Source organism: Ciconia boyciana, chromosome 1 (assembly GCF_034638445.1).
Source record: "Ciconia boyciana chromosome 1, ASM3463844v1, whole genome shotgun sequence".
Lineage (NCBI taxonomy): Eukaryota > Metazoa > Chordata > Aves > Ciconiiformes > Ciconiidae > Ciconia > Ciconia boyciana.
In genome coordinates, this window is record NC_132934.1 from 218,548,116 (window position 1) to 218,563,848 (window position 15,733).

The following is a 15,733-nucleotide window of genomic DNA, read 5'->3' on the forward strand; positions in this document are numbered from 1 at the left end:
TTGATAACTCCTGTGTGGAACAGAAATTTTTCAAGAAAACTCTTCTTTTTTTTTTTTTTTTTTAAATAGAGACGAGGGAGGCAGTGGCTAGGGAATTAGAGGGGCGGCTGGAGTCCGGAAGTGCGCGGGGAGAACTACAGCTCCCATAGTGCCCCGCGCGGGAGAGACAGGAAGTGCCTCCTGCCCCCCGACGCGGTGACCATAGCAACGGGGGAGCGGGCCGCCATGGGGCAGGATTACTACGCCGTGCTGGAGCTGGGCCGCGGCGCCACGGACGCCGACATCAAGAAGGCGTGAGGGGCCTTGGCCTTGTGGGGGGAGCCCCGGGGCCTGCCGGGGTCGGGGAGCGGCCTGGGAGGCTGGGAAGTGGTGTTGGGAATGGGGGCAGCCCCGTGCATGGCTGCCCTTTGTCTCCCCCCTGCTCTCCACAGCAGGGGCGGGAAGGACCTGGGAGAAGCTGTGAGGGAGCAGCCTAGGCTGGGGGTGTTCTGGCACCCCGGAGCTGGCTGTGAGGCTGGGCTCTCCCCTCCTTTCCCCTTCATAGCTATCGGAAACTGTCCTTGAAGAACCATCCTTTAAAATGCAAGGAACCCTGGGCGCCAGAGAGGTTCAGGCAGCTGGCGGAGGCCTACGATGTGCTCAGCGACCGTAAGTGGGGAGATGGATCTCTTCCACGGAGTTTAGGGGCAGGATGGGCTGGACCGGGGGTGAAGTGTCTCTGGTCTGGCCAGAGGTGTGCTGAGGTCTGAACCCCCGGTCACTGGCACACCCAGGGAGGTGGCATCAGCTCTGTGACCCACAGCCAGGCTGATTGCTGGCATGTACTCCAGCTTCCATCCCAATCTGCTGTTCTCAAGGTGGTGGGGGACCCCCCTCTCCAGTCTCTGCCCAAGCAAAGCCTGGATCTCAGGCTCTCACCCAGCATGGGAGAGCATGGCCATTCCCAACTCCTCCTTGTTCCCTAAGCCATGAAGAAAGGCATCTACGACAAGTTTGGAGAAGAGGGTCTCAAAGGTGGCATCCCCTCGGAGTTCGGTGGCGAGAACCCCTGGACCGTTGGCTACGTGTTTCACAACAACCCTGACAAAGTCTTCAGGGAGTTCTTTGGTGGAGACAACCCCTTTGCGGGTAGGTGGGGGGGCTCTGGGGGGTGACCCAGGCCCCATCTGTGGCTGCTGTGATGCCATGGCCACTGCCAGCTCTGAGCTTTAAGCTTTACGGGGATGTTTCCCTGCCCAGCTACTCTCAGGTCCCTCTGGTGCTGCTGGTCCCCAGTGTTTGGAGGTTAGATCCTGACTTGCCCCAGTCTCGGGTGGGCGAGGGGCCCAGGGGTGCATGTTCAGGCTGTCGGCTCTCCCCAGCTACCGTTGTGACTCTTTTCTTGGAGGATTTCCATCAAAAAGAGGGGTCAGGTTGGCGAGGCTGCCGTAAACATGTGAGCAAGATAAAAACACTCCAGCTGGAGGAGGAAGGTGGTCCCAGGCAGAAGCAGATGGGAGGTTTCTGGGTGGCATATTTGGGGTGCTCAGCTTCCATAAGGAGACCCTAGGGGACCCACCCTGCCTCTGATCTGAGTGAGGTGACCCCCCTCTGCTCGCTCATGCAGAGTTCTTTGCCGAGGATGGCTCAGAGTTGATCCTGCCCTTTGGGGGGCTGCGAGGACGAGGAGCGATGAAGCAAGACCCCCCGATCGTGCGGGATCTCTACCTCTCCCTTGAAGACCTGTTCTACGGCTGCACCAAGAAGATTAAGATCTCCCGCAGGGTAGGGGCAGTGGGGGTGAAGGGGGATCATGCTTGCCAGGGTGGGGAATTTTGGGCTGGACTCTGCTTTTGGCGTAGGATGTTTCAGCCTGAGGCTTTAGGGCTCGTCCCACTCGGGGGGGGGGGGGGGACCACAGCACTCTGTGCCGTGGAGAGGCACAGACCAAGCACAAGCACAAACGCCGGCAGGATCTGAACTGGTAGCCTCCTCTCTTCTGGCTTGCCAAAGGGAATTCAGCATGAGAGGTGATGTGAAAGCTGGTGGGAAGGCAGGACTGATTTCGGAGGGGGGCAGAGAGGGAGCACAGCGTTTCCTGGGCTCCCAGAGTTTCATTTTCATAGAATCATTTAGGTTGGAAAAGACCTTTAAGACCATCAAGTCCAACCATTAACCCACCACTGCCAAGTCTACTGCTAAACCATGTCCCTAAGCACCTCATCCAAATGTCTTTTAAATACCTCCAGGGATGGTGACTCCACCACTTCCCTGGGCAGCCTCTTCCAATGCTGGACAACCCTTGCGGTGAAGAAATTTTTCCTAATATCCAGTCTAAACCTCCCCTGGCACAACTCGAGGCCATTTCCTCTCGTCCTATCACTTGTTACCTGGGAGAAGAGACCGACCCCACCTCCCTACACCCTCCTTTCAGGCAGCTGTAGAGAGCGATGAGGTCTCCCCTCAGCCCCCTTTTCTCCAGGCTGAACAACCCCAGGTCCCTCAGCCGCTCCTCGTAATGTTGTCCAAAAAAACCAGGGTTCTTCTACCCGGTGTGCAAAATGCCAGTACACGCACAGAGCAGAGGTATTTATTTGCATATTTGCCCAGACATGGGTGTCTGTCTCAAGACAGCACACCAAGCTTTCAAATTAACATTTATACACAAAGCATTAACATATTCAACCTCCTCATACATATGCAGTATTCTTCTATTAAAAGATTGGTTAAAATCTCTTTGCCCAGCATGTAAATTAGTACGCGTGCTTAGTTGTTCTTCAGCTTCATCACTTGAGTCGGTGGTGTAACTGGGGTTGGTGGTCGCGATCTCCCCCTTGCCAGAATTACCTTTCCCCTAGTTTCCTACTTTTTTGGCAGATCTAAGCGGTTCTTCATGGTTTACTAACTCGGCTAGTAATACATCAGTGAGACTTCTGCTTTCGACAGCCACATCCTGCTTATCAGACAAAGGTACATTGTCTAAGTTCCGATGGAGATAGGGTAGGGCTCTACAACGGATTTCTATAGCAGCACCAACATTGTGTGAATTGTATACTCAGATTTGATTATTACAACAATAAGACTTGTTCTCCAGACCCTTCCCCAGCTCCGTTGCCCTTCTCTGGACACGCTCCAGCCCCTCAATGTCTCTCTTGTAGTGAGGCGCCCAAAACTGAACACAGCATTTGAGGTGTGGCCTCACCAGTGCCGAGTCCAGGGGCACGATCACTGCCCTACTCCTGCTGGCCACACTATTCCTGATACAAAAGGACTGCGTCTCCTTTCTGCTCTCAGTGACCTCCATCCCTCCTCTCATTGTCCCAATCTCCTGGTTTCAGCCCCGAGTTTCTCCTACTTTGCCTTGCTGTGGAGCATGAGCTGTCCTCACCCTCTTCTCTGCTGGCTCGCACGCAGCTGGATGAGCAGTGCAGTTATAACCCTCTCTCTTTGGGCACCTCGGTGTCACAGATCACCTCTCTGTGTTGTCCCTTGGGGGGATGACAGCCCTGTGGAGAAGGACTTGGGAGTACTGGGGGATGAAAAACTGGACATGAGCTGGCAATGTGCGCTCGCAGCCCAGAAAGCCAACCGTATCCTGGGCTGCAGCCAGAGCAGCGTGGCCAGCAGGGCGAGGGAGGGGATTCTCCCCCTCTGCTCCGCTCTGGTGAGACCCCCCTGCAGTGCTGCGTCCAGCTCTGGGGTCTTCAGCACAGGAAGGACATGGAGCTGTGGGAGCGGGTCCAGGGGAGGCCATGAAAATGATCGGAGGGATGGAACAGCTCTGCTGTGGAGAAAGGCTGAGAGAGTTGGGGTTGTTCAGCCTGGAGAAGAGAAGGCTCTGGGAAGACCTTCTTGCAGCCTTTTGAGATATAAAGGGGGTTTCTAGGAAAGATGGGGACAGACCTTTTAGCAGGGCCTGTAGCAACAGGATAAGGGGTGATGGTTTTAAACTAAAAGAGGGGAGATTCAGACTAGATATACAGAAGAAATTCTTCATGCTGAGGGTGGTGAGACACTGGCCCAGGTTGCCCAGAGAGGTGGTGGATGCCCCATCCCTGGACACATCCAAGGCCAGGTTGGACGGGGCTCTGAGCAACCTGATCTGGTTGAAGATGTCCCTGCCCATGGCAGGGGGGTTGGACTAGATGACCTTTAAAGGTCCCTTCCAACCCAAACCTGTCTATGATTCTATGACAGACTGGGTAGCTGCCCAGGGCTGCCTGCCCCATCTGTGTGGCCGTGTCTGGCACCGCAGGGTCGTGATCCTTGGAGCAGAGCTGAGCTCCCACCTGGTTGCAGTCCCACCTCTCAGGACAGGACCCAGCTCTTATAATCCCCTTGTCCACCCCCCAGGTGATGAATGAAGATGGTCAAACGAGCACCATCAGAGATAAGATCCTAACGATCGATGTGCAGCCGGGGTGGAAGCAGGGCACCAGGATCACCTTTGAGAAGGAAGGAGACCAGGTAATGACCGTGGTGTGAAGTTCTGGGCCAGGTTTCCTCGGGATCGACCGCACACTCTGTGCAGGTTTCCCATTTCTGCAGGCTGTGGGCAGTCGGTGGCATGGCTAATGGAGAAATTCAGTGGTACTCTGCTCAGAAACACTCTAAAGAGCCCTCCCTGCCTGGATTTGCCTTAAGACAGATAAAAATAATTGAAAGCAATGGTTTTCTGCCTGTCATCACCTTTGCAAAACCCAGTCTGATTTCCCTTGGCTTAGCAGGAGTCTCTTATCAAAGACTATTTTTATCCTTAAAGGAAGAAAATATTTTGCCTTTTTCCCCAGCCAGCTGAAAGCAGCAACGAAGGGACAGGCATTGGTGTCACTTTTCCCTGTGTAAAATAATTTGTGTTACACCGAACCATTTCCAGGTATCTTTATTTTTTTTTTTTTCCTCGATTTTTAGGGCCCAAACGTCATTCCTGCTGACATCATCTTCGTCGTCCAAGAGAAACTCCACCCGAGATTTAAAAGAGCCAACAACGACCTCACTTACGTCGCCACCATCCCCCTGGGAAAGGTAAAGCGAGGGGACGGAGCCAGCCCCAGCTTATCTTTGCCCTCTGGGGCTGCAAATGCAGCTCTGGGTCCCGCTCCGTGCCTTGCAGGCGCTGATCGGTTGCACGGTGGACGTGAGGACGCTGGACGGGAGGCTGCTGAACATCCCCATCAACGACATCGTGGAGTAAGTGCCGTGGGGCAAACGGCTGGTGGGCTCAGGCGGTCGGACGGGGCCTTTCTGCAGAGCTTGGTGGCCAAGGAGGTGAACGGGTGCTTGGGAGGAACCTCAGCGTTGGCCTGGTCCTCCTCGGCAAGAGCTCGGCACTTCCCAAGCACGTCCCCGTTGCTTGTATTATGGGGGTGCTTCAAAACCTTTTCCAGCAGGTTTGGGACTGGGGGAGGAGAAGGAGGATGTCCACCGTGGGCTACTCTTTTGGTTTGGGGTTGCGTTGCTGGTAGCAGAGGCAGGGAGAGGGCTTGGCATGGGTGGGTGGAAGACAGGAGTGAGGTGGGGGACTGGATGGGCAAGGAACCTGGGAACACAAGGCTGGAAGAGGAGGGTGGGCTGCCAGTTGAAGCTGGAGGAGCAAACTTGCCCTAAGAAACCCGCTCAGAAGCTTGCGTGGGGCTCTGCATGTGGACACGTCGGGGCTCGGTGCCGTGGCCCTCGTGTCGGGATCATCCCGTGGCTCCTCTCAGCCCCTTCCTTTGCTTTGCAGCCCCAAGTACTGTAAAGTGGTGCCAGGGGAGGGGATGCCGCTGCTCCGGGACCCCCGGCGCAAGGGTGACCTCCTCATATATTTCAACATCTGCTTTCCCAAGAAGCTCACGCCTGACAAGAAAATGCTCTTGAAAAGCGCCCTCCTGTCCTAGGGGCCAATGACCTTCCCGCTCTCCTCCCACCAATAAAGCTCTGGACCCAGCACTGTGAGCCGCTAGAGGTTGTTCCCAGTACCGAGCACCCTAAAACGCAGCACCCTTGAGGCTGTTTCCCCTGGGACTCGGATCCACCTTACTTCCCAGACTCTTCTCCATAGCTGCCACCCTGCAACAGTGGCACCACAGCGCTGCGGAGGGCGATGGAGGATTTTGGGGGGGTTGGAGTACTCACAGCTTAGCTCGTGCGTGGGAACAGTGATGGTTTGGGGGTGACTGTGCGCAGGGTGGTGAGGGAAAGACCAAAACCAGGGAAGAAAAGACCACAGGATTTACTCAAAGCCTCGCTGCGCTCACTACAGCTTTCTCCTTGGCGGGGGGCTGGCAGGTGCGATCCCCTTCAGTGTCGGCGAGCGAGGCACCCACGGGAAGGTGGCGATGGCCATGAGGCTCAGAAGGGGACCTCCCGCCAGCCGTGCACGGCCATCGGGCCCTATTTCAGCTCCTTGTAAGTGACAAACATCACGATGTTCCAGGAGCCGAGCTGCAGGAACCTGCCAGGGCGGCCAGGATCGGAGTCAGCACATCCCGTTGTGCCTCCACCCCAGAAACGACTGCATTTTGGAAGAGGATGGAAGGCGGTAGCGAACCCCTACTCACCCCTTGTAGAAAGCCTCGGCCCCCTCACTTCTGAGCAGGGCGAAGGCACAGCTCCTGACGCTGCTGTGCTGCCCCGGAGCGCCATTCACGTACCTCATCTTCACCACGTCCACGGGGAAGGCAACGAGCGTGGCGCAGAAGCCGTCCCCGAAGGCAGAGGTGAAGTGGCAGGGGAGGTTGTCTGCCCAGCAAGAGCCGCAGGAGGGGTGTGAGCCCCTATTATTTTAGGGGCGCAACCCAGGGGCTCCCTCCCCGGGCAGATGCTCGGGATGTAAATCAGCCGCAGCCCCGGCCGTGCCTCCGCTTGCGAGGTGGGATTTGAGTAGCGCGTCCTCGATGCAGCTCGGTGCAGTTCACCACGGCGCCGTGGGCGATGCTGGGGGCCGTTCCTGTGGGGACCAGAGCGACGGGGGCTGCGGTGCTGGAGCAGCTGGCCCGGAGGGGTTCCCAGGGGCCGCATCCACCTTTCCACAGCCCGTGGACACCCTCCTCCTTGGCCATGGTCCTGTAGGCATCTACGGTGCCCTGGTAGCTTGGAAACGTACCTTCACCACGTCTGTGGGCTGGGTGAAGGCCACCGCCGTGGCCCCCGTGGTGCAGCCGCCTCCCCAGCCCGGCATCTGGAGGGAGTACAGGGCAGGGAGGGGAAAAAAAAAAGAATATTTAAAAAAGAATAAATCACCCACCCCACGCTGAAGTGCTCTGTCGCACAGTTGCAACCCCAGCGGGACTGAACCCAGACCCTGCCCGTGAAGGGGCTGCCCGGCAGCGCCCACGGACTTACCTTTGGTGTAGAGCCGCTTCGCCGAGTCGTACAGCCCGATGCGGATGGAGCCGAAGCCCATCTGCCGCTGCAGCGGGGTCCCTCCGTCCTCACCGTGGTGCCGAAGCCCCTTGCACTGTGCCGCTGGCCCCTTACCCGTGAGCTTCGCCTCCCCCTGGATCCGTGTGGGGAGAAAACGGGGTGAAGAGGCTTTACGCGACCACAGCCCCCTCCTGGGGCTGTGGGATTTGGGGAAGGAGGGCAGGGGAGCCTGGCTCACCTGCAGCCCCGCTTTGGCGGTGTCCAGGGGGATGGGGATGAGGTCGGCCATGCAGGTGGCCATTGGGGTCACCTCGGGGGGCTTGAACCCACCCATGGTGCAGGTGGCTGGCTGAGAGGAGCAAGGAGGGGTTGGGTGCAGGAAGGGACAAAAAAATCGAGGGTGTTTGTCCCGTCTAGGCACCGCTCAGAGTTTCCGGGGGACCACGCACTGGTTGCTCCCCGATTTTGCCCGTCCATGGGAAGCATTGGTGGAGGCAGGGGACGACTCGGGCTCACGCCAGTCCCGGGAGGGGGGGAAGAGAGGGGTGGGGGCTGCCCGCTGTGGGTGCCACGATCCCCTCAGGAGGTGCGAGGATGCAGGTTGGGGTCCCCACCTGCAGGGATTGTGGGGGTGGTTGGGGCCAGGCACCCCGCACACACCTGACTGCACGGGGGGGCTTGGGGAAGGGGGACCCCCGCCTGCACCCCACTCAGGGCTGATGGAGCAGGGGCAGCGAGGAGGAGGATGGGAGGGGGCTGGGGATAGGGGACCCCAAGGCTGCTGGGAGGGGACAGGGGCTCCCTGGGGCAGCCGGGGATGGGGTGGGGGAGCCCCGGCAAGGGGATTGGGGCTGCCCGGGGGAGGACACGGGGGTCCCCGGCAGACCCTATGCAGGGGTGAGGGGGGGTGTCCCCCAGCAAGGACCTGGGGATCACCAGGGACGGTGCAGGGGTCCCCCCAGCACAGCCCGGGAGGGACGGGGGGTCCCCCCGGGGATGGGGGTCCCCAGCACACCCCGGGGACTCACCTGCTGCCGCGGAGCCGGACCGGGAGGGGCCGCGGGGCCCCGCTGCGCCCCGAGGCGGGAGGAGCCGGGTTCGAGTCCCGGCGGCGGCGGGAGGGAGCGCGGGAAGACCCGGGTTCGAGTCCCGGTGACGGCAGGTTGGACTGAGGTGAGGGTCTCCCCCGTGAGGGACTGGGGACTGGGCGCGGCCATCACCGTGGCATCCAGGCTGCACAGCCCCTCTCAGGTGGCGGAGCCCTCCTCGGGGCTGTGGGGGTGTCTCCCACGTGCAGCGGGGCAGTAGGTTGTGCTGGTTCTGGCTGGGATAGAGTTAATTGTCTTTATAGTGGCTGGTATGGGGCTCTGTTTTGGATTTGTGCTGAAAACAGCGTTGATTGGTAACACAGGGATGTTTTAGTTGTTGCTGAGTAATGTTTGCACTCGTCAAGGACGTTTCAGCTTCCCCTGCTCTGCCGGGCGCACAAGAAGCTGGGAGGGGGCCCAGCCAGGACAGCTGACCCCAACCGCCCAAAGGGACATCCCACACCATAGGGCGTCGTGCTGGGCTTGCGTGCGCGGCTTTTGCTTTCCCTCTTAAACTGCCTTTATCTCAACCCACGAGTTTTCTCACTTTTACCCTTCTGATTCTCTCCCCCATCCCACCGGGGGGGAGTGAGCGAGCGGCTGGGGGGGTTAGCTGCCGGCTGGGGTTAAACCATGACATAGGTCTTTACACCCACGGGTGGCACAGGCGGCCATCAACCCGCACGCCCAGCTTCAATGCTTGCAGGTTTTTTTCCCCAAATCACAGAAATCATCTCCGCTAAAGCCAATCCCCCCCATGGCACGCGGCACCCTGCGAAGCCAAACGCCTCTTTTGCTTTCGGATAAGGCCTGAGTTTGCCTTTTCCAGCAGCACCCCAGGGTCGGGAGAATGACCCTAACCCCCCCCAAAAAAAAAAAAGCAAGGGAGCCCTGCTGCGCTCAGACCCCATAGGGGCGGTTTATTGGAAGCGTCAGTAAAGGAGAACAGGAATCACCGCATCCCCCGGCCCTCGACCCGGTCCCGCCTGCCCACACCGCTCGCCTTGTTCCCGCCGTTGCCGGGAAGTGATGCTCTTCCTGGCTGGAAAAAGCCCTATAAACATTTTTTTTCTTCCTCCCTAAACTTCTCTCTGGAAACCTCCGTTCGCCCACGTTTCTCTACAAACAGCGTCGTTTCTCCTTCCATCTCGCCGGTCCCTCCCGGGGGGTCCCCATCGGGCTGGGGGCGTGCGGTATCGCTGCTCCCCCCCCGCTTCAGCAATTAATATAATTTACTCCTGTGACTCGCCAACGCTGACGAGAGGGACGAGGGGGGGGATCAGGATTGAGCCGGCCGGGCCAGCACCGCGACGCGCTGCAGCTGCTCGTAGGAGATGAACATCACCACGTTCCAGGAGCCGAGCCGCAGGAAGGAGGGGACAAACCTGCGCCGGGAAAAGCAGCGCTGGAGGGGACATCGCGGGGACATCCCTGCGGTCCCCAAAGCCCTGCCTGGTGCCTCGGTGGCGGCACGCGGGTTAGGACATTTGGCGATGCCGCGGTGTGAAGCGGAGGCTCACCCCTTGTAGAAGCCGGCGAGGCCGTCCTGCATGAGCAGGGCGAGGAGGCAGCTCAGCACGTTCCGGTACTGCCCGGGGCCGGCGTTCATGTACCGCGTCTTCACCACGTCCACCGGTGACGCCACCACCGTGGCGCAGAAGCCGGCCCCGAAGGCGGCTACGAAGTGGCAGGGGAGGTTGTCTGCGGGCCAGAGCCGGGGCTGTTGAGCGTCACGGGGACGGGGACGGTGCCCTGCCGGCCACGTCCCCCCTGCACCATCCTCACCTGTCATCAGCTGCGCCCGCAGCAGCGCGTCCTTAATGAGGTCGTAGGTGACGAGCTCCCCGCAGTTGACGATGGCGTTGCGGGCGATGTTGGGCAGCGTCCCTGTGCAGGAGGGTGGTGGCATCGGGCATGGCGGTCGCATCCCCTCTTGGAGCATCCTGGATGGGTGCCGCAGCCCTGCTGTCCCCGGCCCCATCCCTGGCCCCATCCCCATCCCATTTCATCCCTGTCCCCACCCCCAGCCTAGCCCCATCCCTGTCCCAGCCTCCATCCCCAATCCCATCCCTGGCCCCATCCCTGGCCCCTTCCTCATCCCCATTACCATTTCTGTTCCCATTTCCATTCCCGCCTCTGTCCCCGTTCCCATGCCTGTCCCCAACCCATCCCGGTCCCCAACCTCACCCTATCCCCATCCCATCCCTCTCCCCATTCCCGTACTCGTCCCCATCCCTGTTCCCATCCGCCCCTACCTCTCCAGAGCCCGCGGACGCCCTCCTCCCTGGCGATGGTGCGGTAGGCATCCACGGTGCCGCTGTACCGGCGGGCACCGTCCGGCAACACCACGTTGGCCTGGAACCGTACCTTGACCACGTCGGTGGGTTGGGCGCACGTCACCGCCACCGCCCCCGTGGTGCAGCCCGCCAGCACCCGTGCTGCCAGCCCTGTGCCTGGAGAGGACGGGCGCTGGGACCCCCGGCTCTGCAGGGACCCCTGGCTTGTGGGGACCCCAGGGCGAGTGGCCTGGGCTGGGGCGGGGGGGAGGGTGTTTAGCGGAGGGGGCATCTTGGGGCGGGTTGTGCACGTCAGGTTGGGTTGCCCCAGCCGCCCGGACACTCACTCTCGGCACCTTTGGGGGTGTAGAGCTGCTTCACCGAGTCGTACAGCCCGATGCGGATGGAGGCAAAGCTCATCTGCCGCTGCAGCCCGGCCGCCAGCCCGCTGTAGAGGCTGCGGGGTCCCTCCGTCCTCACCATGGTGCTCAGCGTCCCCAAAACACCCCGGTACTCCACGGTGCCAGTGCTCCGGGGGATCCGCACCTCGCCTTGGATCTGTGGGATGCCGAGTGCGTCACCCTGCCCTCCGGCCCTCCCAAAACTGCCGCCAGCTCTGGGGTGGAGCTGGGGCGGGGGGGGGGGTCCCTGCTGGTGCGGGGTGCTCCCTCCGGCCGTGGGATTTTGGGGGGGGCCAGCAGATCGTACCTGCAGCCGCACTTTGGCGGTGTCCAGGGGGAAGGTGCAGAGGTCGGCGATGCAGGCGGCCGTCCCCGCACTGACGAACTTCATGGCGGCCGTCGGGGGCACCTCGGGGGGCTTCAGACCCACCATTGTGGTGGAGGGGCTGGAAGGAAAGGGGGGGGGAGCCCTGATGCTGCGTCGGACAGGGCTTCAAGCCGGCGTCCGGTTTAGGGACAGAGGTGACGATGTGCCACGGTGGCTCTGGCTGATTTTGGCCAACCCCGAAAACCAAATCCTGGCCCCATTTCCTCGCCTGCATCCCTGGGGAAACCGAGGCACGGGGCTTCCTCGCTCAGCCCGGGGCTGGGGTGGGATTCACCAATGCCCACCCCCCCCAAATCCCACCCAGGCCAACCTGGGGTGCTCGGTGAAAGCATCTCCCCCCCCACAATGACCTGCCCAGGCCCAGGTCCCCCATGGCCTCACCGTAGGGACCTCGGCACCACGTCCCGGCTCCTGCCTTACACCCCCGTCCACGCAGCCATCGCCCTGAGAGCCGGCTCCTTGGCCCCCCCTTATATAGCACCCGGGAGGACATTCCAGCGGCCGTGGGGATCGGGTGACAGCGAAACCCCGTTCCCCCGCTGGCATTTGAGCCGATGAGAGTGGGGCCACCCAGCACCCGTGACGGGGTGGCTGTGTTTCAGCCCTCTGCTCCCCTGCAGGGCTCAAGCATGGGTGGGGGGGTCCTGCCCAACCACCAGCACCCATCGGAGCAAAGCTGTGGGGCAGCAGCACCCAGCAACGTGGGCCTGCCCGTTTGGTGGCCGCTGGGACCTCAGGGACGGGGGATTCGCTGTGGTTTTTAACCCAAACGCGCTTGGGAAGCAGATGCAGAGAAAAGATGCAGAAAAACCCTCGTCCAAGGCTTTAAAAGCGAGCGGTTCGGAGGCAGAGCAGCACCCAGCGCTCCCCCCGCGGGGCAGGGCAGATCCCTTTTCCCCTGGCACGGACCACGCAGCCGTAATTCATCGCGGGCAGCTGCCGAGCTCGCCGGAGGGATTTCCTCCGCAGGGTGTAACGTGGCCCCCGAGCTCACGTGGAGCACCCCGAGGGCTGGGGCCACGTGCGTGGCTCGGAGGTAAATCCCTCCCGCGTTCGCGCTCCGCACGACGAAAACCACGAGGTCCTTTCGAGCGTGGCCGTGCGCTGGGTCCGCAGCCGAGGCGAAGGCGCTGGCGGGAGGGACGGGGCTCAGGACAAGGCTGGAGGCCGAGGGTGGGGCGAGAGCTCAAGAAATGCCCCTTTTCCTCCATTTTCTCAGAGCTCTGCGTTTAACCCCGTGTGCTATTCAGCACCGCGCGCGCAAAGCCCAAAGGGACGCGCTGGCGGAAGATGGCACATCCCTGGCGATGTGCAGAAAGCCTCTGCTCTTGCACGCAAGAGGGATTTCGAGCTGGTTTCACAGCCCGAAGCCACCTTGCTCCGTCCATCAGGCTCAAGGCAGAAGCTCGTCCGGTGCTCGGTCCCGACACCCCTCTCCAGCTGGCTGCCACCTTGTTTACCCGGCCGGCTGGACCGCGCTCCACCGGAGGAAACTGTTTATCTCATGCCTGAGATATAACTCAGGAGTCAACATCATCACCTCCCCTGTCACCGTGTTCCCGAGCCAGCCAGCATCCCGCCTGGGATTTTTGGGGATGCCACCGGGATCAGCAGCGGGAGAAGGAAGCCCGTGCGTCGCAGGGGGGACACTCGGGAGGGGGACACGTGGCACCTTCACCTCCCAACCCTCACCCGGCCAGCGCAGGGCAAGGGGACGTGTAGTTTTCTGCTAGACCTGAGCACATCTGCTAGACCTGATCTGCTAGACCTGAGCAGATTTTACGGCTCGGGTTTAGCTCTCCAGCGTAGACAAGTTGTGTCAGCTGTGAATTAACAGGGTTAGGATTTCCCCTGTGAAAAACAAAACTGCAGAGGTGGGAGGAAAAAAGGGCACTGAGACGTTGGTTCCTTAACTCCTGAATTCAAAGGGGGGTTTGAAAAGCAGCTCTGATTTGGAGCCTTCGCTCGCCTCCGAGCTCCGACTCGTTCCGCAGGGGCTGCGCTATACGGCGATATTTAATTACTGTGCAAAGCAGCGACCTTTACGTGTGCCCCCAGGCACACCGTCTTCCAGGCAGCATTTCTACGACGTCCTCTCCCGCCCGTTAACTCGTGACCTGGCAAGCGGGAGAGGCTTTGCTGCAGATGAAAAGAAACCAGGGGAATTTTATTGAAACACAAACACGGGAGAGCAGTACAAAAATAACTTAGCTCGGTTTGCATCGATGTCCGTTATCCAAAAGGTACCCGACATAAAAATGTACAAAAATAATTTAGAATATAAAAGTTCCGTATTTCTAGGAAAACCCTTTTGTACACACATCGGTATTTTACAGTACGCTTGGCCTGTATTTAAACCACCACATTCCTTGTGAATTGTGCAGAAAATTGCGCAGAAAATTGTGCTTCCCACCAACTATTCTTGAAAGGCCACTGGAGGGGGAGCTTGTCTTCCCTCCCCGTCCACGAGCACAGGCCGGCAGGGAGGCAATAGTTCTCCGCTTGCCAATGGGATGGCAAATTTCTTAACGTTCTCCATCCTTTGGTTGAAGAAAAAGGAGCTGTCTCGAAATGGGATGCAAAAAAAAAAAAGGTTAATTAATTTCACATGAATAAATCCCCAAAAATGGAGTATCTGGAGACCAGGTAACAGCTCAGCGGTTACCCGAAGCGGTGAGTCTCATCGGGGACCTGCCCTTGCGAGACACTCGGTCTCTCAGCTCCTCTTGGTTTAAGTCCCGCTAACGGGATATATCAATTAGGCAAATTAAAAATCAGAGCCCAAAACCTACAGCTTCCACCTCCTCTTCCCTGCAGGACCCGGCCTTTGTCGATGCGTCAGGCCATGGCTGGGGAAGCAGCCGCCGCAGACGGCCTCTCGCCACCGCTATTCCTTCTTGGACAGCCGAGCAGAGAAGATCCTGGCGATTCTTTTGGTTTCCTCTTCCGAGAGATCAGCCGTGGGCCTGGGACGATTCGGCCTTCGGTACGGGATGCCGCCCGGCACTGCTCCGCTTCTGCTCTGCAGAGAGAAGGAACAAGACGTGACGGCCCTGCCAGCTCTGCCCCGCGCCTGTTTTCTGATCGCGGCAAAGCGCAGGGTCGTGCAGCGTGCGAGAAGTCGGATACACAGAAAAAAAAACCCCACAACCCTCGTGATGCGTTTTCTGTTGCGCACCCGTTCTCCTCGGAGGGGTTTTTCTCTTGTTCCGCACACTGTGAGGCAACTGTTTGGAAAAAAACCTGTTTGTTCCAATTGTTTGGAAAAAAAAAAACCAACCCCACGGTGGTGAAATATTTCCCTGCTCAACCCACGATGAGATGCTGCGATGCTGTTCCTCCTCAGTGCTGCAGAAAGCAAAAGCTGAAGGCCAGAATTGGAAAGGTCCAAACCATGCAGCTTTGCTCTGGCAAGCGAACTCTCAATTTGTGACTATCTACCCTCAGCCAAAGTTGCCTTTTATGAAGCCAAAAGAATTACACCAGTGGATTCACCGGGTTCTGACTCTCTGAATTTTGCTTTTCAATTCTTACTTTGTTTTTACATTTGCAGATCCCTAAAAACCAAACCACCTTGCAACGGAGAGGCAAGGCTCCTACACGACAAATCCAAACCTGCTGACAAATTCGACTGGCCACTCTCAGCTACTTGCGGGAAGCCCTAAGCAGCAGCCCACGAGATGGAAATCACCATTTTTAAGCATTTTATCATCATCCTCGCTTTGCATGCATCCTCCCAGCAGTCAGGCTTTCTCCCAGATGTTACGGTAGCACTAAAGATGGATAATTTCAGCGTACAAAGAAACTCGCATTTCTCCCCAGCGAGTTTAGAGCCAGCTCGTGCCCGTGAAGCACCGAGAGAGAAAAGATCCGGCTTCAGCTGCCGGGTGAAGCAAGCGGCGCTGTTTTAGGCCATGCCGCTTGTTAGCTGCGGGGCCGAGGAAGGGCTCCTAGAGAGCGGGGTTTGATTCGGAAAGCCGATACGCCGGGCCGGCCTTTCACCTACATCGCTGGGCTGCTTCTCCGTCTGAGCTGGGCTCAGCCCCGCTGGGCACGGTTGCGATGGAAAGGTCTCCTAAGGTGATCAGCTCCCGCCCAAGCAAAACGGCGCCAGGATCCCCCCGTTCCTGTGCGCTCCCCGCTTTGACGTGCGCCCTTTGGGGAGGGAAATGGCTTTTTTAGGAATAAGTGGGTTTGGAGATTTCTTGTGGTTGGTGACCCGCGCTTTACAGGCTCAGATGACGAGCACGCTGA

The 15,733-nt window shown here is 59.3% G+C and overlaps 4 protein-coding genes across 7 annotated transcripts in view; 1 reads left to right on the top strand and 3 right to left on the bottom strand.

Annotated features, from left to right (window-relative positions):
• Positions 1-5: 5 nt before the first annotated feature.
• DNAJB13 (DnaJ heat shock protein family (Hsp40) member B13) lies at positions 6-7,161 on the top strand. The gene is made up of 8 exons (XM_072850962.1): positions 6-293; positions 545-648; positions 967-1,128; positions 1,607-1,764; positions 4,333-4,446; positions 4,891-5,004; positions 5,093-5,169; positions 5,705-7,161. Exons 1-8 carry the CDS (start codon positions 226-228, stop codon positions 5,856-5,858), a joined length of 951 nt encoding a protein of 316 aa, XP_072707063.1. The 5' UTR covers positions 6-225; the 3' UTR covers positions 5,859-7,161.
• On the bottom strand, positions 6,256-8,543 carry LOC140650635 (dicarboxylate carrier UCP2-like). Its single transcript, XM_072859272.1, is given in 8 exon segments — positions 6,256-6,415; positions 6,522-6,705; positions 6,826-6,860; positions 6,862-6,910; positions 6,986-7,054; positions 7,057-7,125; positions 7,258-7,675; positions 8,355-8,543. Coding segments are annotated over 8 exon segments (1,074 nt in total). The 3' UTR covers positions 6,256-6,354.
• Positions 8,544-9,693: 1,150 nt separating this feature from the next.
• On the bottom strand, positions 9,694-11,539 carry LOC140648965 (putative mitochondrial transporter UCP3). The gene is made up of 6 exons (XM_072855503.1): positions 11,399-11,539; positions 11,038-11,248; positions 10,670-10,867; positions 10,200-10,301; positions 9,935-10,115; positions 9,694-9,799 (listed from the first exon to the last, which is right to left on the bottom strand). Exons 1-6 carry the CDS (start codon positions 11,522-11,524, stop codon positions 9,694-9,696), a joined length of 924 nt encoding a protein of 307 aa, XP_072711604.1. The 5' UTR covers positions 11,525-11,539.
• A 2,086-nt stretch (positions 11,540-13,625) lies between these two features.
• Positions 13,626-15,733, bottom strand: part of C2CD3 (C2 domain containing 3 centriole elongation regulator) — a 51,664-nt gene continuing 49,556 nt past the window's right edge. For 3 of the 4 annotated variants that reach the window (XM_072850965.1, XM_072850966.1, XM_072850964.1), the window contains exon 33: positions 13,626-14,501. In XM_072850965.1, coding sequence (XP_072707066.1) covers positions 14,367-14,501 — 135 coding nt within the window. In that variant the 3' untranslated portion in view covers positions 13,626-14,366. The remainder of the gene's footprint in view (positions 14,502-15,733) is intronic. The other variant, XR_012040515.1, reaches the window with a different exon arrangement.

Bases quoted from the DNA above. Each gene is read 5' to 3' on its own strand.
- DNAJB13 (XM_072850962.1), top strand. From the start codon at position 226: ATGGGGCAGGATTACTACGCCGTGCTGGAGCTGGGCCGCGGCGCCACG. The intron at 294-544 runs GTGAGGGGCCTT...TCCCCTTCATAG, and splicing joins GACGCCGACATCAAGAAGGC to CTATCGGAAACTGTCCTTGA. The intron at 1,765-4,332 runs GTAGGGGCAGTG...TCCACCCCCCAG, and splicing joins AGATTAAGATCTCCCGCAGG to GTGATGAATGAAGATGGTCA.
- LOC140648965 (XM_072855503.1), bottom strand. From the start codon at position 11,524: ATGGTGGGTCTGAAGCCCCCCGAGGTGCCCCCGACGGCCGCCATGAAG. The intron at 10,868-11,037 runs GTGAGTGTCCGG...CGTCCTCTCCAG, and splicing joins CACCCCCAAAGGTGCCGAGA to GCACAGGGCTGGCAGCACGG. The intron at 9,800-9,934 runs GTGAGCCTCCGC...TTCCCGGCGCAG, and splicing joins CTCGCCGGCTTCTACAAGGG to GTTTGTCCCCTCCTTCCTGC.